Consider the following 26,906-nt stretch of genomic DNA (forward strand, 5'->3'; position numbering starts at 1 on the left):
CAGAGAGACCGCCCAACAGTCCAACTCTGCCAGAGAGACCGCCATACAGGCCAGCTCAGCCAGAGAGACCTAATGAGAAGCCAGCTCAGCCAAAGAGTGAATCTTCCGATGACGATATCCCCTTGTGTCAAATTCAGAAACGGTTACAAAAGAAAAGAAAACGACAAGCTAAACAAGTATCCACTGAGTCTTCAGAATTGGACGACAGCGATCATGACAAAACTTACTTACCTTCAAATGAAAGCCTCTCGTGTGAGGATAGTGACACAACACCATTGATAAAAAGAAAATCAAAGTGGATGAGAAAAAGAATAAGGCCTCTTAAAAGGGGAGAGGGAAGGAGACTAGCACAGACACGTGACAATCGTAACAAGAATTCAAAGAAAATCAACAGACAAAACATTCACTCCAAAGAAAAACAAAGGGAGGCATCTGGTGATGAATTGCAAAGAGTTTTAAGAAAGAGTAGGACAGAACATAACGTCAATTCAATCTTGCAGTGGTTTGCTGAAAAAAGGTTGTCAAATCTGCTGGATAGTAATAGATTAGAAAGAAAAAGCATTAATCCTGACGGAAACTGTTATTTTAATGCCTTTCTTTCTCAAATTACTTCACAATTTTCAATGTAAGAATTCAGATCGGAATTGTGTAAACATCTGCTGGAAAATGAAGAACATTACAAAGGTTATATGGCAAATAGAAGCATGGATGAGCTTGACATATCAGAACAATATGTTGAAAAGGTTAACCAACTAAAAGGAGAGGGTGTCTGGAATGTTGAGATGTCTGACATTTTGCCTCTTGCCACTGCAAACTTCTTGAACAAGAATATCACGATATACACTAGCAGACTGAACAATCCAATCATTCATGTTTCTCCAGATTTAAACCCTCGTGAGCCTACAGTGTTGGATGAGATTAAATTGTCATACCTGGCTGTACGCGGATTTGAACATTATGACGCATGTGTTCAAGGAGTGATTTTAAATAAGCACACTAGCAAATCAGGAGACACATCCACACTAGTCCAAGCCAATTCAAATTCCTATGAACAGAATGCAAATACAATGCCTAAAACACCTTTAAAATCTTCAAAACCTACTGGCGCAGTAATAACACCAAGAAAAGGAGCGGAATATGTTTCTCCAAAGAAAGTTAAACTGACGAGAAAATGTACACCAAATACTGAACAGTGGAAAAAGTCCATAAGAAAAGATAACCGAAACACAGGCAAAGCCTATATATCCGCTGCAAACAAAAGAGTAATTGCGTCAAAATCGGTACAACCTGCTAACTGCAACAACTGCAAAAACAAGTGCTTAGAAAATGTTCCTGAGGAAACGAGACTTAATATCTTTAACTACTACTATGATAAAGATATGACATTTGAACGCAAGCGTGACTTCATATGTCGACACATTGAGATCAGAGCAACTAGCAAGAGATATGGTCGCACATACAAGCATATTTCAAGACGTTACTTTTTACCAGTTGGAACACAGCGGATGAGAGTATGCAAACAGTTTTTCCTGAGAACGTTATGCATTGGAGATAAATTGGTCAGGTGTATACTTCAAAAGAAACAACATGGAGCTTATAGTGGAACCGATCAACGAGGCAAACATACACCAGCCAATAAAACAGGAATTGATAGAACAGACTATATCAAAACACATATCGAATCATTTCCAGTGGTGGAGTCACATTATAAGAGAAAACAGACCCAGAGAAAGTTCCTTGAACAAGACCTTACAATCCGAAAAATGCATCAGCAATACAAAATCAAATGTCAAGAGGATGAAGTCCAGCCAGTTTCTGAGGCAATATACCGCAACATATTTTGCAAAGAGTACAATTTCTCATTCCACAAACCAAAGAAGGATGCTTGTCAAACGTGTCACACATATGCCGAAAAGAAAAGAACAGGAATTTTATCTCCAGATAATGAATCCGAGCAAACTGCACTATGGAAAGAAAGGAAATATCTAGGCAAGAAAAGGAACGTGATAAGCAAAGGGCAAAGTCTAACAAATCTGTCTACGCTGCAACTTTCGATCTCGAAGCAGTACTTCCAACCCCGTGTTCTAATGTTAGTCAAGTATACTACAAAAGGAAGTTAAATACTTACAACCTAACATTTTACTCACTTGCTGATAGGAAAGGGACATGCTACGTATGGGATGAGACACACGGTCAGAGAGGATCATCAGAAATTGGTACCTGTGTCATGACCCATATAAACTCATTGCCGTCAACTGTGAATCATGTAATACTTTATTCTGACTGTTGCGCGGGCCAAAACCGGAATCAATTTTTGGCTTCGGGTTTATTGTACACAGTGTGTAACCACCCACACATCAAAGTAATTGAACAGAAGTTTCTAGAATCCGGTCACACCCAGATGGAGTGTGACTCCATGCACTCTGCAATCGAACATGCAAAGAAGCGCACATCAAGTTTTTCACCGGATCAGTGGGACACTATTTTCCAGATGGCACGTCGTAACAACCCTTACACAGTAGTGCCCATGAGATTCGACAGTTTTTATGATCTGAAAGAGCACTCTAAAACAAACTATACAAATTTCAAAACTGACACTGAAGGAGTTAAAGTGAATTGGTTGAAAATTAAAATTTTGAAAGTGTCTAAAGAAACCCCAGACCAGATCCTAGTAAAACATCACTTTGAAGAAACAGAGTTCAGATCAATCAATGTTGGTAAAACATCCAGAGGACGACAACCCGCAACCAACCAGAAATTGCCAATGAAACATAAAGAAAAAAATCCAATCTCTGTAGCAAAGAAGAGGGATTTGTTGGACCTTTGCAAAAGTTTAGTAATACCTGAACAGTACTGGAGGTTCTATGAGATGTTGCCGACAAATGCAAAAGTTAAAGACCGCTTAGCCTGTCCAGATATTCTAGAGGATGAATCTGACACAGACATTGAGTAGATGACATTGACGTTGTATGTTGAATGTGATGTGTGTGATGTTTGATCAATTGTCAATGACTTAAATATAGATACAATATGTGAAGAAACGCAAATACAGTGAACTGCTCGAGTACAACGGTTTATGTTCTGATATGTATAACCTGTTGAGTCCTTTTAGCTTTGCAAAAGTAACATTGAAAATAATATTATTGTTAGAGCCAAAAGGACTCATTAACAAAACATACCAAATAAGGCATAATATCTTGCTTTGGAAAACTCAAATTTGTTGTGCAAATGAACTTGATGTATACTGATATATGTATGCATTTTCATGTGGATCTAAACATAAACAAATTTATAATACTCACTCAAATCTTTAATCGTCATTTACTCAAAACTATGAAAAGTGTAGTTGAGCCCTTCTGGTTTTCAATGGGCGAATTATGTAAGAAAATATTTAAAAAAAAAAAAAATTAAATATGCACTTTGTACTGTATATTATACTAACATGGTATTGAACGTTTCTCTACACGGGTCACGTAATCATCTTATTACTCAGTTCAAAAGAACTTCTGCAGATTGACAGTCATCGCAATCTATTTCGGACATTTTTCGTATAACTGTCAACAACTGTAATATTTGGACCGAAAGTGTTAATCACAGAGAAATCTTTTACATAAAATTCCGCTTTGAGTGACTTGAGCGTGCTTATTTCGGGTCAGACTGGTTCTGGAATTACACATACAATCAAAGCCGAATATGAAATTGCATGAGACAACGGAAAGTGGCTTAATATGTACCACAGGATTGACTTGTTTCCTTGACAGCGATCTGATCGCAAAAACGTTTCACGGGTAAGAAGTGCAAAATGTTTTATTTATAAAAAAGAGCTGTTTACCAAATACGCCGTGTTAAATAATAATCTTTATAATTGTTGAATGTACTTTGTGTGTATACATGCGTTTGGTTCATTTACACATGTATATTTATTAAGTAACATTATATTTATTTATATATCATACTAATTTTCTTTCATGGAAAATTATTTTTAAATGACATATATTCACTATTTTGACAAAAAAAAATAAAAAAAATATTGATAATAAAAAATAAATGTATTACTGTCATGGAAAATTATTTTTAAATGACATATATTCACTATTTTGACAAAAAAAAAAATTTTGATAATAAAAAATAAATGTATTACTATATCCATGCAGGCAATGTGACAAACACCTTTGATTAATTCATTTTGTAGTTTAACTTAGTGCTTTGTTTTTTATGCATGCAGAAATGAGTGCCATCTCAATTTCCTTTGCAATTGCCAAAATGCTCTTAAAGGGACTTGGTCATGTTTTGTGGTAAATTTTTATTTCCTAAAACTGAAAATGATTAATATTATTATGCTTACATTTACCTGTATCACAATCACATGTGTATATATTTCATTGTTTGATATCATAATTGTAGAAAAAATAGAAAATAAGTAACAAAAGAAACTGATTCCAAATTTGATTTGAGTCTTCTTGTGGAAACCAGTGAATTATTAGGAAAATGGATAAACCACTCAACTATACAGGCACATACCCCAGCTTTTGCTGTTGAAATATATATAAGTTGAATATCAATAAATATTTTCAAAACATTTATTATAATGCAGATGCTACAAGTCCATGTGCACATTGTGCATTAATTAATAGATTTAAAATGAATGTACAGTTGTAGCTAGGTTAAAATAAACCTTTAAAATCAGTTGTTGTTTTTTTATATCTTTGCAGGGAAGTGATGGATAGCAACAATATCCATGACGGTCATATGTATTGAAGTGTAGGCTTGTGGGCTACAGTTCCACAGAGTGAGACACACCAGCACTATCTCCTATCCCACCGCCTAGATCTGGACTCAGTGGAGATGTTACATTGAGCTGTTAACAGTTTTAACATGATATCGCTACAACCTGGAAACATATATGATGACAATCTGCTGTCTTTATCTTTGCAAGAGTTGGGATTTTGTCCAGCTTTGTGTACTTTCTCAGTAAAAGATACTGACAGTTGCTGAAATAGTATCTTTAGAAATGCATGAAATGTTATCTAGGAATAATGCTTTGTAGGAATATACATGTATGTATTTCACCTCAGCTCAATATAGGGATAGTAAATGTTTAGTTTCTCAGACCATTTTGTAACATTTCAGTAGGAACCACATAATGCTATTGTTTTTACAGGATAATTGTGTTCAATTTGTATTATCAGTTTGGCTTTAGAGCTGCTCTCTCACAGTTTGACACTGATATGAAATGTTTGGGGGGTTTTGTCTCAGAATATGCTCATGTTGGCATTAAAGCCTTCAATTCAGTTATCAAAATAAAGGTAACTTACAATAGAACAAATCTCAATTGTAAGAAAGAACGCCAAAATCTAAAAAAAAAATAAGGTTAATAATGCTTTTTACTATAAAACATCAATTTTCTAACATAAATATGAACAAGAGTGACACTCACAAAATACGCCCATCAATAATTTCTTGGATTCTAAGACAACTTACTGTCACATTGGCCCTTTGAGAAGCAAGCTTTTCAAGAAGCAAATGATTTGGCACAATATGGCATTAACAGTAGAAAATTTTTATTTTAATTCGAGGGTTTCGAGTCAAAAGGTGCTAAAATGTCTATAATTTTCATAGGTTCTTATCAGATGATAACTGTTCAAATTAGACAGTGGACAAAGCAAAAATGGCAAATTTTGACCAATTCAAGGGCCATAATCCTGAAGAGCCGGGCTGGTTATAGAACTTTGCCAAGAATATATACCAACAAACATTTATAGTAGCAAGTTTGGTGAAATTCGGATAAAAACTGTTCAAGTTTGAGAGGAGACAAAGCTAAAATGGCCAATTTTGATAAATTCAGGAGGCCATAACTCGGGAGTGCCTAAAGCGATTAGGCTGGTTATCGAACTTGACCTAGATATTTCACCAACACACACTTTCATGAAGTTTGGTGGAAATTGGATGAGAAATGTTCAAGTTAGAGAGCGGACAAAGCTAAAATGGACAATTTTGACAAATTCAGGGGGCCATAACTCTGGAGTGCCTAAAGCGATTTGGCTGGTTATTGAACTTGACCGAGATATTTCACCAACAAACACTTTCATGACGTTTGGTGGAAATCGGATGAGAAATGATCAAGTTAGAGAGCGGACAAAGCTAAAATGGCCAATTTTGACAAATTCAGGGGGCCATAACTCTGGAGTGCCTAAAGCGATTTGGCTGGTTATCGAACTTGGCCTAGATATTTCACCAACAAACACTTTCATGAAGTTTGGTGGAAATTGGATGAGAAATGTTCAAGTTAGAGAGCGGACAACATTGTGGAGCCGCCCGCCAGTCCGCCCGCCGCCCGCCCGCCATGGGTGTTCCCATAATACGGCCATCGTAAGATGGGCGTATAAAAACTACCTTCAAATATTACCATAAAACATCAAATTTCTGACAAAAACATGAAAAACTACATTCAAATCTTTTGTTAGCAGTCTTATATCACTGTTCCGTTTTCACGGTTTCTATTTATAGCTCACTGTTTATTCATGAGTTGTCCAACTTCGCACTTCCGTCTAAACCGGAAGTTAGTGTATGGAAACGAGGCTGGGGGAAGAATGCTCGTTTTGGCGCTTAACCTTTTACGTAAACAACAGCATAACTCTGGTCCCATCGAAAATCACGATGTAAGCATACTTGCTTTATTATTTTGTTGATCTATATGTACCTTGATATTTGTTAAACTATGATCTTCATGTTTACACTATGCCATTATTACGAAACAATGATAACAATGTGCATTCTGTACAACTGTGTAGCGAGTAAGCACTGCATGTTTTAAGGTCAGTTTAATGCTGTTTTCTCACATTTACGTCGTTAATCGAAATCTGATCTAGTCATTTCTATATGTTTTCATGATTTCTTATGTCAACGTATTCAGTGATCCGTACCTCTAGTCACAGAGAACGTTAGGATGCTTACTGTTTATTGTTTTTGAATAACGTATCTATTTTTAGACTTCTATTGAGAGCGATGTTAATGCAAAGTACAAGGGAAGTAACCGTTGCTTTATTTAGCTTCTGTGCATCTATGATTTATTTCCTTTGTTTCTACTGTTCATAAGTCTGGAACTATACTGTTCCGTGTACAAGGGTTTAACCCTTTGATTGTTTCGGAATTTAATAAGAAATGGATTTAATTGGATATTACTTAAACTATCACTGTCATAATGTTCTAGTCGTTGATGTTTAATGCATTTAGTGGCGTGATTATTCTTTATAAATCAGAAATATATAGATCTAAATATTCTCTCGATTTACTTATAATATGCTGCATTCATTTGGTACAAATAACACCTATATGACTGCAGCATCTTATGGTGGGCTTTTGGCATTTTTCTTCACTGGCTAAGAATGATCACACCTCTGAAATGACGGATAGTTATTATACTAGTAATACATCGTTGTTTTTTGTTTCTTTCACAGCAATTTACCAAATTCTCAGGACAATAAAAATGGAAAATGGAACAGTTTTCAACGTGTTTGGACTCCCCTTGAACGTTGTACTGAGATAGGTTTATCTGTCTGCACTACGGCAGAACAGTAAATTGATCCTTCGACTGGAACTGTGCATGGAAGATGGCGGACGAAAAGGACATCCCCGTTTTGGAAGAAAGAACACGAACTATGACAGAGAAAGGTTTAGAGTACAAAAAACACATCAAACGGACAGAAAGAGACAGTGCTCTAAAAATTTGACTAGTGAATCTGACATACTGATCAGTATTCTAGATGAAACAGACGATCATGGCGTAATAAGAGGTGGATATTCGAAGTGGATGACACTGTATGAGACCCTCCTTTACGTAAATGAGGATTATCAACAGCTCCTCACATCTGCAGAAATCAAAGAAGATTCTTTGAATCAAAGGCTGGGGGGTTCACTGACATTAAACGTCGTGCTGAGGAGAAGTTGATGAGACCAACACAACGAAGTGAAGTGACAATCTCGCAAAAAAGTGTAAAAAGCAACGCCTCGAGCAGGATTTCTATCGAAAGAATTAAGGAGAGCCAAAGGAAGGCAGAACTTTTGGCGAGAAAAGCTGCCTTTCAGGAAAGACAGAAGATAGAAGAAGAAAAGCTAAAAACGAAAATGAAAGAAGAGGCGTTAGAGTTAGACACTAAAATCAAAGTGAGTGAGGCGAAGGAAAAAGTGTTGGACGAGCTCGAAAGCGTGTTACAGGACGATAGACTGTTTTCTAATATGGAGAGCCCAAAGACAGTGGGAGCAGACCAACACCATGGAACTGTTGGCCCAAATGCACAACAGACGTCAGTGTGGCAACCATACGTGCCACATTCCGATTGGACTCCTCAACTGAGAACGACATCGAAAAGTGCAGTTTCCGAGCCCCATATCACGTTCCAGGAACAGACAACGACACATGCCCAACCATCTCAACCGGTATCTAGACTTGCGACGACAGGAGCAAACATGTATAGTGACTTAAAAACTGTTGACAATGCTGGACACACCATTGCTCAGTACTTGAGCCGAAAGGATGTTCTGAAGGGCAGACTCTACTCTTTTAGTGGCAAATGCGAACACTACTTGTCATGGAAGGACACATTCACATGTGTTATGCTTGAGGTTGGTGCCAGTCCAGCGGAAGAACTTGACATGTTGTTGCGCTGGGCAGGTACAGGCTCAAGGCAGATTAGCAGCATAAAGTCTGCCAACTCGGACAATCCCCAACTTGGATTGTTTCGTGCATGGGATAGATTAGACACACAGTATGGCTCACCTGAAAGAGTAGAATTGGCCCTCAGAACCACACTTAACAATGTACCAAGGATCACATTTAAGGACAAAATGAAACTTTTTGACTTATCTGATGTGTTGGCCGAAATTTCTGCTATAAAAAGCAAACCGAAATACTCAGCTCTTCTTAGCTACTTGGACACTGCGGCCGGTGTTAATCCCACTATTAACAAACTGCCAGTACCATTCCAGAACAAATGGCGTGACAAGGCACTGTTTTACAAAAGATCACATAATGTCTTATTCCCACCTTTCACTTATTTTTGTCAATTTGTCAATGATATGGCTGTTGCATACAATGACCCTAGCTTTGATTTCGATGTTTCACAGGTTTCGCAGGGTACAAGCGACACAAGACAACGCCAACAACGCCCGACTTCAGTGACGGTCAACAAGACATTACAGAACGCGGAAAACGACCTGATCACCTTCCCTCTGCACAGAGACCGACACAAGCTCACCGAATGTAGAACTTTCAAGCACAAGAGCCTGGAAGAACGACGACAGCTCCTGAAACAGAACGGTATTTGTTTTAGGTGCTGTGCAGGCCGACACCTCTGCAGGGACTGTGTTGAAGCTGTCCGGTGCATTGAGTGTAGTTCAACAAACCACTCGACCCCGATGCACGTATTCAGAGCAGCTAGAGATCACGACGGGGAGAGAGGCCCCAAGCATGCGGAAGAGAGTTCAAGGCCTGACATGAAGGTTGATTCGAAGTGTACCGAGGTTTGCGGAAATAAACCAGGAAAATCATGTGCCAAAATTGTTTTAGTAGACATCATGCACAACGACAGCAAAAGGCCGCCTTTACGAACATATGCCATCATAGATGATCAAAGCAATCACTCACTTGCGAAAGCGGAATTGTTCAACCAATTTGATGTGAAAAGTCCGGCGTCCCCATATTCCTTGAAAAGCTGTGGCGGCCGAGTGACCTTGACAGGCAGGCAAGCAAATGGTTTTGAGGTACGATCGATAGATGGTTCCGAGCGGCTTGAACTCCCTATTTTCACCGAATGCGACCTAATCCCGGACAACAGAAGAGAAATTCCAACACCTGAAGTTGCTGCCAACCACACCCATCTGAGATGTATCGCCGAGTCCATCCCACCACTGGACAATGAGGCTGAAATTCTACTGCTCATAGGAAGAGATCTTATGCCAGCCCACTACATCTTAGACCAAAGGCTGGGCTGTGAAAATCAGCCCTTTGCGCAGAAGCTGAGATTAGGATGGGTGATCATAGGGGAATGTTGCTTGGATGGCAACCATGTGCCACAGGACCTGAACAGCATGAAGACCTTCATAAACAGAAATGGCCGCCCATCTCTCATGGAGCCTTGCGAAAACGCATTCGAAAAGGAGGCATTATTTGCAACCTCCAGAGACGACAATAGGATTGGCCCATCACAAGAAGACAAAAAGTTTTGTAGCTTGATGTCCACAAACATGAAGAGAAATGAAGAAGGGAATTGGGTGGCACCATTACCATTCAAAGAGCCAAGAAACATCTTGCCAAACAACAGACCAAATGCGGTCAGAAGAACTGCCAGCTTCGTTTCGTCTCTTCAAAAGGATCATGTTAAGAAAGAACACACCCTGGACTTCATGGAGGACCTCTTTGAAAAGGGACATGCAGAGAAGGCACCACCACTTGATCCGAAAGAAGGAGCGTGGTATCTACCACTGTTTGGCGTATACCACCCAAAGAAGAAAGATCGTATCAGGATAGTTTTTGACTCTTCAGCCAAATACAACGGATTATCTCTGAATGATGTTCTGATGACCGGTCCAAACCTGACCAACAACCTTCTTGGCGTCCTTATGAGATTTCGTAAGGGCGCTGTTGCTGTCATGGCAGACATACAGCAGATGTTTAACAGTTTCCTTGTAAGACAAGACCACAGGAGATACCTGAGATTCGTATGGCCAGAGGACAACGACCTCAGCAACAACTTATTGGATTACCAAATGAATGTCCACGTGTTTGGAAATAGACCATCGCCTGCTGTGGCAACTTATGGTCTTCACAAGGGAGCAGAGATGGCAGCGTCTACTGTAGGTAAAGATGTCGAAAAACTTGTGAAACGGGACTTTTATGTAGATGACGCCCTTACCTCCCACGACTCTAGTGAGGAAGCCATTGATCTTTTGAAGAGAACCCAGTATGCACTACAAGAATTCGGAAACATCCGGCTTCACAAGCTATGCTCTAACTCTCGTCAAGTTTTGGCGGCGTTCGACAAGGACGACCTTGCAAAGGATCTGAAAGATCTAGATCTGGAAAACGAGTTTCCACTGCAGAGAAGTCTTGGGGTATGTTGGAATGTCCAGCAAGATACATTTACCTTCCGCGTCACCCTAGATGACAACGCCTTCACCAGAAGGGGTGTTCTATCCACAATCAACGGCCTCTATGACCCCATAGGTCTAGCTGCAGCATTTACAATCACAAGAAACTTCTACTGCGAGAAAGTCTCACCGAAACCCTGGGCTGGGATGAGCCCTTACCTCATCGGCTATTGGAAAGATGGTCTCATTGGAAGCAATCACTAGATGCGTTGAAGAAAGTGCAGATCCCAAGAATGTACTGCCCCAAGTCAAACGACGACATACAACAGAGAGACCTGGTGTATTCAGATGCGTCGGAGAAGGCAGTAGCAGCAGTGGCCTACTTGCTGTCAGTGGACAAGAACGGCGACAAGCATCTAGGATTTGTCCTCGGAAAGGCAAAGGTTGCACCTAAGCATGGTTAAACGATTCCACGACTGGAGCTATGTGCCGCCGTTTTGGCCGTTGAAACCTATGACATCTGCCAACAGGAGCTTGATCTTGACATACACCAAGCACACTTCTTCACAGACAGCAAAGTGGTCCTTGGATACATCTACAATGAAACACGTAGATTTCACATATACGTTGGAAACCGGATAGACCGCATCAGGACATCCACTAGACCAGATCAATGGCGTTATGTTCCCTCATCTCTGAACCCAGCTGACGATGCAACACGGGGAGTGACTTCCGAAGATTTACCGGAGAGCAAATGGCTGAAGGGAACTCGCCATGCACTGAAGGACAGCGACACTAGCAGGAACATCTCTAAGTTCCTACTTGTGCTACACAACTGTCTGCAGTGCAGACGCTCTCGGACTAAGCTTGAAACTCCAAGAATGGCTGACCTTCCGTCTGATAGGCTGAACCCAACACCACCATTTAACAACGTTGGCATTGACGTCTTTGGACCATGGCAGATCATGACCAGAAGAACTAGAGGAGGGCAGGCAAATTCAAAACGCTGGGCCCTCATGTTGACCTGCTTGGTTGTACGAGCTGTACACATTGAGCTGCTGGAGGAGATGACCTCATCATGCTTCATCAATGCTTTGAGACGATTTTGTGCCCTGCGAGGCGAGGTGAAGATGATCCGGTCAGATTGTGGCACAAACTTTGTTGGTTCAACCGCAGACTTGGAAGCAAACGTGATAAACGTGGAAAACAAACCACTGAAGGACTATCTAGTTGATTCCGGAATCAACTGGGTTTTTAACCCTACGCATTCTTCTCATTTTGGCGGCGTCTGGGAGAGGATGATTGGGGTTGCAAGGAAAATCTTGGATGCCATGCTCTTGAATGTGAAACAACTTACCCACGAGGTCCTTCACACTCTTATGGCTGAAGTGAGTTCCATCATGAACGCCAGACCACTTACCCCAGTGTCGACGGATCCAGAGGTTCCCTTTCCGCTTACGCCAGCGACCTTACTCACCATGAAAACAAATCATGTTGTAGAATCATTCAAACTGGAAGACTTCAATGGCAAGGATCTTTACAAGACGGAATGGAGACGTGTTCAGCATCTTGCGGACACCTTCTGGTCCCGTTGGAAAAACGAATATTTGCCAACACTTTAAACCAGACGTAAGTGGCAAGACGATGGAAAGAATGTGACAAATGGAGATGTCGTTCTTCTTCGAGACAACTCCGTTCACAGAAATGAATGGCCAATTGGTGTAATCGTCAGCACCAATGTTAGCGAGGACGGCAGAGTGCGCTCTGTTGATGTAAGGCTTGGGAAAGACAGGAAAGTCTACACTCGGCCTGTCTCAGAGTTAGTCTTACTTTTGTCAAAGTAACTTCATGCATATACATTGTATATTGTCATTATAGAGTAGAACCTGTCATTGCTGGACATATTTTATGCATCTGAACTGCATTGGCTGATTACATGTTTTTCAGATGCATTTTGTCTGTACAAATTGATTATATCGAAGAACAATACTCATTGAAAAATTTAATTACTCTGTAATACATATTTACTCTAGAATGAAGCTGCAAAAGACAGGTTCTATAGTTGAAAGGTTTTGCAGCAATTTTGAGTCCCTAAAATTGCTGGTTGTTTTACTGATGCATAATGTTTAATGCATAATATTTTGAAAATTAGTAAATATTTTAAGTGTATTTTGTTAAGATTGAAGATGGACAAGTCATGTGGCCTTAGACAATTATGTTAATAATGTTAATACAATAATGTTAATGTTTTAGTAAAATTTAGTAATTTCAGACGGGGAGTGTTCCGTTTTCACGGTTTCTATTTATAGCTCACTGTTTATTCATGAGTTGTCCAACTTCGCACTTCCGTCTAAACCGGAAGTTAGTGTATGGAAACGAGGCTGGGGGAAGTATGCTCGTTTTGGCGCTTAACCTTTTACGTAAACAACAGCATAACTCTGGTCCCATCGAAAATCACGATGTAAGCATACTTGCTTTATTATTTTGTTGATCTATATGTACCTTGATATTTGTTAAACTATGATCTTCATGTTTACACTATGCCATTATTACGAAACAATGATAACAATGTGCATTCTGTACAACTGTGTAGCGAGTAAGCACTGCATGTTTTAAGGTCAGTTTAATGCTGTTTTCTCACATTTACGTCGTTAATCGAAATCTGATCTAGTCATTTCTATATGTTTTCATGATTTCTTATGTCAACGTATTCAGTGATCCGTACCTCTAGTCACAGAGAACGTTAGGATGCTTACTGTTTATTGTTTTTGAATAACGTATCTATTTTTAGACTTCTATTGAGAGCGATGTTAATGCAAAGTACAAGGGAAGTAACCGTTGCTTTATTTAGCTTCTGTGCATCTATGATTTATTTCCTTTGTTTCTACTGTTCATAAGGTCTGGAACTATACTGTTCCGTGTACAAGGGTTTAACCCTTTGATTGTTTCGGAATTTAATAAGAAATGGATTTAATTGGATATTACTTAAACTACCACTGTCATAATGTTCTAGTCGTTGATGTTTAATGCATTTAGTGGCGTGATTATTCTTTATAAATCAGAAATATATAGATCTAAATATTCTCTCGATTTACTTATAATATGCTGCATTCATTTGGTACAAATAACACCTATATGACTGCAGCATCTTATGGTGGGCTTTTGGCATTTTTCTTCACTGGCTAAGAATGATCACACCTCTGAAATGACGGATAGTTATTATACTAGTAATACATCGTTGTTTTTTGTTTCTTTCACAGCAATTTACCAAAATCTCAGGACAATAAAAATGGAAAATGGAACCTTTTAACTAGTTTTTATCAATAAGGAAATTAATTATTTTGCTCTCTCTATAAATTGTGACCAAGTCAGAAGTCACTATAACCATTTCATGTTTGTTGTTAATGTACCGGTAGTTGTGTTATAATATTGCTTAAACTTATATTGCAAGATTTGTCTAATAAAACATATATATGATCCAAAATTATTTGCCCAGGAATTCTTGTTACATCTCAAATATTCTCAATTTTCTCTTATTTTCTGAATGTTTTGGTTGCATGCATTTTATTTTATAAATTGTGCCATAAATTGGAATCATTTCGGTCTAGTTTATATTTTTTTTAGAAAAATGCCTTGATATTTAAGGAGCATTTATAAACCGAAAATTGGACACTTTTTTTACAAAAAAAATCGAGTTAAGCAATAAGGTATAATAACTTGATAGGAATAAACTTTTATCTTTTGAAATCACAGTTATTTAACTATATTGATATATTTGTGTGTGCTGTGAAACCTTTTTCGATCATTTTTTGCTTTGCATTTATGAATTTTGGACAAGAAAAATGAAAAAATGAGACGTAACTAATGGTGTCAATTTTGTTACGTCTACTAAAACATCAATTACCTGTCAAAATATTGTCCCACTGAAGTTATTTTCTACGATATTTTATCACATCTAAATTTAATAATACTTTGATAACATCGTTTTTCGCAAGTACAAAACAAAAACGAAAGCTTAGTCACCATATTTTCCGGGGACTTCATTCGAGTCATTTTTTGTTACTTCTCGAAGACTGGAATAATGTTGGGATATTCTACAATCAAACGACTATGCAGGAATTACTGATTGTACATGAGACTGCAAGGATTGATGACGTAATACACATAAACGTCCCACGTGTACAGTTCCAACCAAAATGGCCGTCGTAATGAACGTGGTGGGCTCGGTAAGATATGTTGCGTCTAAATTCGCATTAGTTGTTGATAAAAAACGATTTTTATATACATTACCATTAAGCGTAGGTAACGATACCATATGTATTGTGTGGGAAATAATGTTTTATTGATCTACAATTAGAATAACATCGTGTAAAGCATCCGTAAACGAAGCAATGTCGTTTCCTTCGAGCAGAATCTTGTCGGAAAAATATTGTTTGTTTTTTTTGGTTAGATTCTTTTGGTTTGACCCCATCAAGTGGAGTTAATATCTATATACAGTTCAAAAACATCTTCTTTTGTAGTATCGATTCCATGGTGATGATTATTGACGACATATTTTGTAATGAAAGTGAAATTTGTCAAAGACGTAACATAGACTGCTAAATTTCAGAAATAAAACAAGTGTCAACGTTACATCTGATGGACAAATGTTCATTAACATCGATAAATGATTCATTGGTGTTTAGTTATGGATGTTGTTGTTTCTTTAAAAGAATTTCCCCAAAGTCTCAAAATATATTTTATATTGACACAAAAATAGTTTAATTCAGATGTAACTTGACGTAAAAAATGTTTGTCTTTGTTACACTGTAATTGGTAAAATGTGGGTCAAGGTTACATCTAAATTTGAACTCTACAGTTTGTACATTTTTAATTGTAAACTTGAAATGCAATAAACTGAATTGTCCAATGATAAATAGTTTACTTCAGAGTGTTTTGTTGACAGGAGTTAATCATGTTCTTTTAAATATATGTTGTCACTTTTTGGTGTAACACTGAGATCAATGTTGTGTCAATGTTACGAGCAGATACATGTGAGTCAATGTTACATCTTTAATACTTCTATTCTCTAAAACTTAATGAAACATTCACATGTCCCCATGACTTGCCACACTCTCTTTTTCATTCATGAGTTGTATTTTAGTAAATATTAGTGCTGTATATTTATCAATAAATTTGAGTTCTATTTATTCCTATTATAGATGTAACATTGACACCAACATGTGCGTCTTTGTTACGTCTTCATCACAAATTAGATTTAATATTTTTTTATATTGAGAAGGTTATTAAATTGATATTAATGAGCTGTAAACATCTTATATGCAGTAAATAGCTTACACTATGATTATGACCGCTTGTGTATTGGTATAATCATAAGAGCATGCTTTGTAATTATGAGATGTAACATTGACTCAAACATACTTGTTAAATAATTGCAGGGGATGTTTATTCTCCTCTGATCTGTGCAAAATCATGGCTGAGCCAGACCAGTTTCCAGAATCCAGGTATATATATTCCGCCAACAAGAATACGTGTACCAGTATGGTTGAGCGCTGTTATGGGATTTCAAACATTAAGACAGTGTAGACCTAAACATCTGATGCCATGTTGAATATTGTGCATATTTTATGGTACAAACTAGTCTCTAAGGTAGAGTACACACTAGCATTGATTTTTGCAAGTTTCAAACAGTGTAGACCCAGATCAGATGCCACATCAGTGAATCAGGGACATGGCATTTGATCTTGGTCTGCTTGAACTGTTTTGAGAATGAACTTGTTTTTGTGCTGTTTGGGAGGCTGTTTCTTTTGTATGTGGTGTGTCCCGCTTGACCTTGTCGTCAGCTTTTAATATTATTTTGACTATTTTCATTAAAGATTGCTCCTTTTTATCAACAAAGCTGCTAGATGCATCGTCATTCCTGTCCTTTATTAGTTGTATTAATTTCAGGTATTCACTGAGGGTGAATCTTAGACAGAAGTGAGAAAATTCCAGAAAGACCTAAAAAATCGGCAAAGGATTACTATAAAGAGTATAGAAAAAGACTGAAAAGTGAAACAGCAAGGTATGAAGATAACAAGAAGCAAGACTGTATGAAGAAAAAAAAGTACCGTCGCTCTTTGATGGGAGAAAAGAAAAAAAACATCATGAAAAGTCAAAATTTAGAACGAGAGCCTACAGACAGCAACTTAAAGCAAAAGCCTCAGTTGACAAACCTTCAACCAGACACAAAGTTGCAAAATTAAGAGAGTATTGGCATCTCAAGAAAAGAGAAAAAAGAGGACGCTTAACAGCTAGGTGAACAAATGTGTATCATCAATGAGCAAAAGAGAGAATGATACAAGCAAAAAGTAAAAAAGAGACTTAATTTTGAAGTCAACACAGGGTGTCAAATGCCAAAAAAAAACGTGTAGCAGATACCTTCCAAAGAAAACAGAAACTTTTGCAGAAGTCATAAATGAAGCAGTGAACAATTCAACTCCAAGGCGGAAGAAGGCTTTGATAAAAAAGGGCATTATCCTTTCAAATGAAGAAAAACTTAAAATTGAATCAGAATCAAAGATTGTTGTAAGAGTGAAAAGGGCATTGAAACAATTAAAACACCAGCAAACAAAAGAAGGACAAAAGAGGTACCAGTTGATGACATGTAGTCTAGTCGGCAGGTATGCTGTTGAGCTGCCCTCGATCTGAGTCTTACATACATATGCAACTTTTTAGGTTGACCATTGGCCATGGATCCAGTTCTTTGCCGATTCAAAGAAAAAGGGCTTTTGGGTGCTAAATGACCTACAATCCTTTCATCAGACATTGAAGGCCAACTCCAACCACCAGACATTAAGATGCTAGGAACAAGACTATATACTGTATCACTTTCCTGGTATGTTGTTACTTTTAAATAATAGGTGCTGTGGCAACGGCGCAGTATTTTAATAAAACACTTATACATCCAAGTACAATGTAATTGATTCAGTTTCAGGAACATGGTCCAAGAAATTCTGCTTCGCGCTTCATTTACACTTCTAAGAGAAAAATTAACAATTTCTAAGAAATAAATAATATTAAATTTAAGTATGAACATGATCTAGGCTTTCCCCATTTATGAATTGTTATATATATTGCTCAAATTGTTTATGAAATAAATAGCAAACATGTTTATAGGGTCTTCTGTTGTCTTTTTCAGAGCTCACAGAGAAGAAGCAGGTGTTTTTGCTGAATTTACATGTACAACAATCCAATATTAAACATTTTAAGTTCAGAATGTTTTTGTGTAATTATGACAATATAAGTAAATTTATTATTTGAAAAAGCTGAAGTCATTGGCAATTGTCACATACAAAGGGTCCTTCAGATATGACACGTACATATAGTGTATACTCATCCCCATTGTTGTAGTACGTTTGTAATGTGTCATCTGATCGGATGCTTTTTTTAGCATTGGCGGTTGAAAGGCCCCTTTCCGTTGGAGAATTACTTAAAAACCATGCAGTTTTCCCCTGTAATTGAGTTTGCATCAAGTTTTTTTTAATTCCTTATTAGTTTAAAAAAACTGCCAGGGTATACCACTGTAAGCATATGTCCAAGTGACCCTTTTCACATGATAATGCCTTTATAGTGAAATCATAGAAAGTCTACGGTATACATACATACATAGTATAGTGAGTACAATTGTGTGCAGCGGGAGTTGTGGAGGGTTTCCTTTGCTTCTCACTTGAACCCCCAGGTCTTTTTGGCACTATAGTTGCCTGGTTAATGACTAATGGGTATGTACCAAACCACCACCCTTCTAGCTATGTTACAAGCAAGTGAGCATGCTACAGAGGGGCGCTAATAGTCAAAAGGTGAATACATAAAGCAAAAGTCACAAACTGCTACACAAATAAACTAGAAAAAGTACAAAATATAAGTTAAGAATGTATGTGGGATGCAGTATTAATAGTCTTTTACATGTGTCAAAGACTGGAGAAAAGGGCCTTATGGACTTTCAAAAACTAGACACAGACCACTCGCTGCTTTAACAACGCTTCTGTCTAAACAGGCTCTTCACTGATCACATCAAATCAACACTATTTTTGTTGTCAATTAATCACTGAAAATGGTGTTGAATGAGATCAGTCTCCGCGTTTTCAACGTGGTAGCTGTTCTGGGTAAAAACTGTCTTCAGTCCCATAAGCCCCTTTTCTCCAGTCATTTACGCATATTCTTCAGACTAGCATGATGCAAGCATTACACATTCAAAAGGCTAAAGTACTTCAATACAATTAGTAAGCAATTAGGAATAACATGTATTCGCATAATGAATATTTTTCGCCTTATTTGGGAAGTTAACAATGTTATTTGGAAAGTTAACTCTTTTTTTTGCGTCCTGTTACATCTCGGAATATATATTAATAAAAACACTTTTGTTCTTCATTAAAGGGATAGAGGTGATCGAAGCATAAATGATTTGAGTATATTGAATTCCAAAGAATCCATAAAAAGGTGTTTGCATAAGATTTCCTTATATGAAAAGGCAATAATTTTCATTGACTCCTTTACATCTCAAAGCTCTGAGGAAAACAAGAAATAGTCAAACTTATATAAAGTTCATATTATACAGTCCTACTTTTTTTGTTGAATATCACTTTTGATTCAATTAACAATTTAACATCCTTATTGTGATTGAACTATGGTATCATTTTTTTGGACACCAAGCTTTTTGAGATGTAACAAAAATTTCTGGACAACAAATTCTGGATCATTATATATAGAATAATTTGCTTGATTGTGATGAAAGTTGATAACTTAACAGCCAAGTCTGTTTGGAAGGTAGAAACCAGGCGCGTAGCTGCCTATAAGGAAAATACACGGCTGAATCCACATGATTCTGACAAAAAAATAAAACAGTTCAGCCAAAGCTACAGAATCACTATGTTTTTTGAGTACATGATGTAACAGACACATGGACATTGTCATCGAGTATGTAATTATACAGTTCAATGGCAAAAATGACAGACAATTAGACTTCTGTAAGACAATTTGAGTGTTTTTCACATTATCAAACCTTATTTGTTTGCTATTTTGTAGAAAAGATCTGCCGAGAAAATAAATTTGTTGATTTATTATCCTTAAACTGTCAATTTACAAGTACTTACCTAAGACCTAAGAACGCCCAGAATACTCCAGATTGCTCCATTGTTTTCAAAATGTTCATACCCCCCCCCCCCCCCAGCACAATCATGAATCCACATGAATAAAGGGCTAGCTACGCCCCTGGAAATCAGTACTGTGTACGTTCAAGAGCCTCATCACAATGTTCACCAGGTTGGATATAAACAAATAACTCTTGAATTGGAGGCAGACATCTTAATCCACCAAACCAGTCGCTCACCCTTCTTGACTAGTACATTGGAAACGTTATCAAAGATGATGAATCTCTAGATTTTTTTATCCAATTATAGGAATATGTATTTATTTTAATTTTATTTATTATAGTTTTAAAAAAAAAATATATATATATATATAGGTGCGTTCCCCTATAGCTGTTAGTGGCTAGTAACTCAAATACCAAGAACAACAAAGTTTCTTCATTATATTTATCGATTTTACTTCGTTTCGAACGGTAAGAATTTAGCAATACAGTGAACTCGTAAATAAGAAATGTATTGTTATGTTGAGTGCAGAGTGACCGTTGTTTTCTGTTATAAATATGCCTTAATCTGTATAACCATTGCATTGAATCATTGCATATTCATGTTTCATGTGGACTTTCATTCATGATTTGCTTGATAACGGAGAAGGGCCAAAATGTTAGAGTTTCAATTTGTTAACGATTTGAGATTTTAAATACGCCGCCTTTTCATTCGACCAATCAAATCCCATGCTACAAACTGAGCGAAAAACAACAACAAACCGGAAGTCAAGGGTGGTAGAAAATCCAGGAAAACAGAAAAATGGGAATAAAGTAAAAAAAAAATCATATGACCGGCAATTTCTTCGCGGGTTAAGGTTGAGTATTTTGAAGATGGATATCATGTCTTTAGATTGCGATGACTGTCAATCTGCAGAAGTTCTTTTGAACTGAGTAATAAGATGAGTACGTGACCTGGGTAGAAAAACGTTCAATACCATGTTAGTATAAGATGCAGTACAAAGTGCATATTTAAAAAAAAAAAATCAATATTTTTTCACATATTCGGTATTATAATTTTTAGTTAGGAAATTTAAGATTTTGTTTGATTTTTTTTAAAAAATGTTTGAGTTTGAAAATCCGGTACCAGTGCTCTCTCCCAGCTTTTTGAAGACTTTGGGGCGGGTGGGGGGTCACTTGTTGATTTGAGGTATCAAGTAACCCTGCTGTAGATTATGTCAACATTTGATGTTTAGAATTTCAATTTTATTAATACCCAATCTACACTAGGTTTAAAGCCTATGCTGGTAAAGATAACCCCTTGAACGAATTAGGCCTGTGATTCCAGAGAATGCACTTCATCTGTCTATATGTGAAAAAATGGTGGTTTTTGAGAAAAATAGAAAAAGAAGCTATATATTGTGACACTGCAAGTCTTCATCTAGATATGTTCTTTAAACATGTTTATAGATATTAGATATTATATGAGTTAATGTACATTTTGCTTGGTATTTGCAGAGAGAACCAGTTGATTGGCCATATGGGACTTCTGACCTACATGGGATCAGTTTTGGATTTTTTGATTGGTAAGCTTATTTTATTTTTGATATATTCTGCTATTAGTTTTTGGTTCCATTTCATTTTTTATGTCTCCCGTCAATCAAGCGACATATTCAACATGCTGAATTCTTGTGATTCATATGTTTATCAACTGACTGAAGAGAAAGAGATCGTTGAAGACGAAAAAACTATAGTCAAAGAGGAGAAGGTATGGGTGAAACCCGGAAAGTGGACCAGAAAAGTATGTTTTAAACATGTTAACCAAGTTTTTATCATAGTTCATCACTGCATAACCCCTTAAAAAGCCCCACACGAGAGAGACACGCAGTTACCACAGCCGAGATATTCAGGACAAGGCTTATCAGCAGCGGAGAAAGTCAGAGAAAAAATCTATACAGGAAAATTTATTTTAAATCAACTTTGTGTAATTATCAGGGGGTAAGTTATGTGTTTTTATATTAAACAACACTTACCTTTGATTTTGGGAATGATCTCTTTTTTTAGGAGTTTTTTAATTACATGGCTTTTAACGACAAATCGTAAAAAGGCATGTACACACGTTGTTTTTCACGATACATCGTGGTCTATTGTACTGGTCAAATTGACAATGTACAGAAGTCCAGTCGAGACGATATACCAATAATAATATCTCAAAGGAACAACTGTTATCAGTACATTTGCACTGAAAATCGCAGTAAAACTGCGTTCGCCTGAAAGGCAATTTACCTTGTGCAAAATATGATTCGATTGACAAAATGGCGGATATGATCCACATTTACCGAAAGTAAATCCGTAAATTGGCGGCAGAACACTTGAAATTACATACAGAGTAAATTTGCATTTCACAGGTGTAAAAAATTTACACTTAATCTGAAAGTCATATTAAGTCCATTGGAGACCTTTTCAAAATGTAAACAATCGGCACTGCATGCCGATTAAAAACACATGCAGGTCAAAGTACAACTTACGATCGCATGAATAATTGTGTTTTACATATCCGTTATTAGCCAGTAATATACTGAAGTGGTTTAACGGCGATAGTTCATTGAGTTTTACTTATGCGCTAGTAGAGCTAGTATAACCGCAATACCGCATTTACGGAGGGGTGTTACAAAAGTTTCACAATCCCACATGGAAAATCCAAATATCATATTCACCATCGAATGTAGAACACAGATAATACACAAATAAATACTGCAAAATAGCAGCTTGTCACGCTCTAGCCGTATAGATTATTGACACATTTTTTTGTCAATTATAGATCGGAAAAATGGCAGAGCATCCACCAGACGACACGTCTGGGGCCCCTGTACAAAAGAAAGGAAAATCCGTAAAAACAGTGGAAGAAATCATGCTAGATCTTAGCAATAATATGGAAAAGTTTTCCTCGATTGCCAAATCAGTGGCAGAGATGAAGCAATCTATGCAGAATATACAAAAAAAGTAGAAAACATCAAAAGGAAACAAGAAAATGATGATGATGAAACGGCTATTCAAGGGCCGTCCAAAAAATTGTGCACTGAAACTGACACTGACGAAGACGAAACCGGGGATGAATTGGACATGTTCCTGGAAGAAGAAACGCCAGAAATGGAGGAGCAGGATGAATTACTTGAGGAGCTTGGCAGTTTCTGCATGGAAACTACGGACACAGCAGATGCCATAACAGAAAAGCACTCCCGCAGATACTGGAAACAGCAGGCTGGTCCAATGCTAGAACATTTGCCAAGTTTTATCTTAAGGAAATAAATGTAACAGATAACAATAAGTTTCAAGATGCTGTGTTATGTGATGCATATTAAGCATGTATGTAAATAAATGTATATGTAACCCTAAATTGGTGTTAAATTTCTTTGTTTTGAAGTAAATTTGCAGAAAACGCTCTAAACTCTCGTGTGGGGCTCATTACGGGGTTATGCAGTGATGAAATTGACAGATTTACCGAGACTTACCTTCGTAGAGGGGAAGTTGAAGGTTGGTCGGAATTTCATCTACTGCAAACCCCTTCAGAGCTCAACACGCCCACCCTGAACCCACCCAAAATTCATGTCTAGTTTTCTTCAAATTTAACATTTACCGCAAGGATTTGGTGGAAACCCTTGCTTTCTCTAAAAACCTGAATATCTCGGCTGCAGTAACTGCGCGTCTCTCTCGTGTTGAGCTCTTAAGAGGTTTGCAGTAGACTACCTATTCAACAATGTTGTGAGTTCTTTATTATATCTTGCCAAAAAAAAATAAAGGATAATAATGAAAAGTAGTGGATGAGATATCATTTCCGGGTTACAAATATGTTAATATCTTTTTCAATATAGCTGCAATCAATACATTTTAAGCCCCAAGACATTGTTGATTGGACAGTTTCAATAAATTCGACTCACAAATATACTCTTTTTGTTAAAAGACACTAGCATTTTGATTTGAAATCTATTATATCGTAAAATATGCTGAAATCCTAATTTACACAGCTTCTCATGTTGCAATGGAAAAATGGGTATGAATCATGCTTGTTAAATATTGAACCTTAAAACTAAGGCCAAAAAAAAAAATAGATGTGTTTCTGGTGGCCCGACTGACGGTATTTTTTTACCGCCGACCGTAATTTTTTTATGACCCTTCGACCCACGCCGACGATGTTCTCGGGTTCAAATGATAATTAAGACGACAACGATATTAAAATGATTCGTAAATGTTAGACGGCGACGACACAAACTATTCGCCGATACTTTAGCTTAGCGTCAAAATGGCGGCGTTAACGGATGATAACAATAATATCTCATCTTTTTTGATCGCTATAGAGCTTGCGGCTTGCGAACAAAAGGTTTCAGTCCATTTTCAACTTGAGACTTTAAAATACAATGTCAACTGACCAGGCTTTTTTCTGTGTGTTTTATATAGTCATTGTCTTCTAGTCAATTCTTCTAGTCAGAATATTTTAAAGTTTTTAAAGAATAAACTTGTTGTTAAAATACGTTGCTTGTTTAATATGGAGTTGATTGTCTTAGATATACCTATCACTCACAGCTTTACAATTGACTGATGTGTGTTACTAAGCTTCTAAAACACAATGGCCCAGTTGTCTGAAACATCACAGTCTGTTAAACCTAAAGTCTGTTAAATTTCAAGGTTGTATTTAATACAAGTGTTCTATGACGTAATGTCACTAAATTATACCAAAAGGAGAAAGACTATGTATAATTCTTCTCATTTAAAAGTATATTTCATAATTTTGTTTCATAAAAGAAAGTACCTTGTCTTGAAATTTAACAGACTGTTAGTTTAACAGACTGTTAAGTTTCGAACAACTGGGCCATTAACTAGAGAGCAATCATAAGGGTGAAATCGTGGAATGTCTTCCTCTAAAACATGATATTTAGCGACAATGAATGTTTGATGTGTCGCTGAATACTGCTATTTCCAACAGATTCACGAATGTCGATATCATAGAGCCATCACTCTGGTCAATAAAAAAGATAATATCACAATGATTTTCCATTTTTAATATTCAATATCAAAATAGTACATAAACACAACATACAACAAATACATGAACTGCAAACAAAATAAAATCTGTGCTTCAATATGGCAAAACATGACAAAATTGATAATTCAAACATTAACCCTATATAGCAGTTGAAAAGATACTACTCGCTGATAGTTATGATCCGATAAAAGATTAAAAAAAACACAAAAAAAAAACAAAAAATCCCTACCTACCGACCCTCTTTTTTTGACCATGCCACCAGAAACACATCTATTTTTTTTTTTTTGGGGGGGGGGGGGGGCCTAAGAAGAAATTGATTTTTTTTAACATTTTAAATTTTGGTCCTTCAATGGACTTTTGCATCGCTGCCCCCTTGACCTTGCAAGCAAATTTTAGTGTCTGAAATGTTGTTTCATCTATTTTAGTCAACCCAAAGAGCCTTACAAACAAATCATCAGTACTCAAAAGAATCAACCAGTGAAGGAAAAAAACATTCATAACCATAAATTGCCAAACCCATCAGTGAGTAGACTATTTTTTAAAGCACACATAGATTTTCATTCTGATTTTGAAAACAATATGTTGGATGTGTGGAGTGGATTTTATTTGTAATGGACAAACACTAATGAGAATGTTTATAAAAATCAGACTCAATAAATTTGAGCTTTTTGGTTCGAACGAATAAAATAAGCTATCATTAGTTAATATACCTGCAACATTGAAATCTTAATTCGCACTGATTTGATAACCAACTGGCCGTTAGTTATTAGAAATGCTGGCAGTACAACTAAAAAAAGAAATATTTTTCAGGTTGGAAGATGGATGTCAAAGTCTCGGACAAAAGCTTCCACAGTTAAGAAAAGACCACTTCAACAAAAACAAGCACGAGAAGAATGACTGCAAAAAATCTATTCACAGATGCGTTTTATCATCAAGTGTATTTAAGGGAAACGGACCTGTCTACAGAGACTAGATGTAAATGTCAAGGACTGAAATTGGCAATTCAATAGCTTCTTTCTCATTTTGTTATGTGTGGAAAAAAAAACATAAGTAAAGATTGCTTCTGTAAGAAACTTGAAAATATGCAAAAAACACTCCGCCAGAAAAAGAAGCAATAATTAAATTTGTCATTGCTGATTTTAATTAAAAGAGCAATAGAGTCACATTCACATATTTTATTGTTTATTCATTTAGCATTCCCTCATAATGATGAATAATGATAAAGTTAGACCTGAAGACTCTTACATACGCCGAAGTAAGACTAGATAATCAGTATTAAATATGTCAGAAAAGAATGTGCCTTATGTTCTACAACAATTCTAACCGGCTGATTTCTGGTTTTAACCGGTCAAATAGGCCGGTGGCCGGTTCATTTTGAGAACCCTGTAGCGGTCACCTTTATATAACGTAACTCTGTAAGTCTAACAGCAAGAAATTCCATTATATGGACCATGTTTATAAAGTGACCCTGTTCAATGTGGTCAGCGGTACTTCGAAGGTAGTTCATGGATTTCAGGATCTCCGTCTGTGTGTCACAGTAGTAAACAACAGAATGATCAATCTTTTGATCTGCATAATCCGGAGTCAGACAAGGAGATCAGACCAGCGGGCATAATTTGTTTAAAAACTAGCATAAATCACTTTACAAGTGATAGGTTCGAAAAGTTCTCAACC

General features: G+C 37.0%; 2 protein-coding genes across 2 annotated transcripts; both read left to right on the forward strand.

Annotated features, from left to right (window-relative positions):
* The first annotated feature begins 6,585 nt into the window (after nt 1–6,585).
* LOC128215108 (uncharacterized) lies at nt 6,586–11,349 on the forward strand. The gene is made up of 2 exons (XM_052921830.1): nt 6,586–6,659; nt 7,458–11,349. Exon 2 carries the CDS (start codon nt 7,948–7,950, stop codon nt 11,347–11,349), a length of 3,402 nt encoding a protein of 1,133 aa, XP_052777790.1. The 5' UTR covers nt 6,586–6,659; nt 7,458–7,947.
* Nucleotides 11,350–11,378: 29 nt separating this feature from the next.
* On the forward strand, nt 11,379–26,482 carry LOC128215109 (uncharacterized). Its single transcript, XM_052921831.1, has 5 exons — nt 11,379–11,528; nt 11,616–13,546; nt 21,710–21,777; nt 25,658–25,754; nt 26,043–26,482. The coding sequence occupies exons 1-2, from the start codon at nt 11,379–11,381 to the stop codon at nt 12,705–12,707; spliced, it is 1,242 nt and encodes a 413-aa protein (XP_052777791.1). The 3' UTR covers nt 12,708–13,546; nt 21,710–21,777; nt 25,658–25,754; nt 26,043–26,482.
* The last annotated feature ends 424 nt before the right edge of the window (nt 26,483–26,906 follow it).

This window comes from Mya arenaria, chromosome 13 (genome assembly GCF_026914265.1).
Source record: "Mya arenaria isolate MELC-2E11 chromosome 13, ASM2691426v1".
Taxonomy (NCBI): domain Eukaryota; kingdom Metazoa; phylum Mollusca; class Bivalvia; order Myida; family Myidae; genus Mya; species Mya arenaria.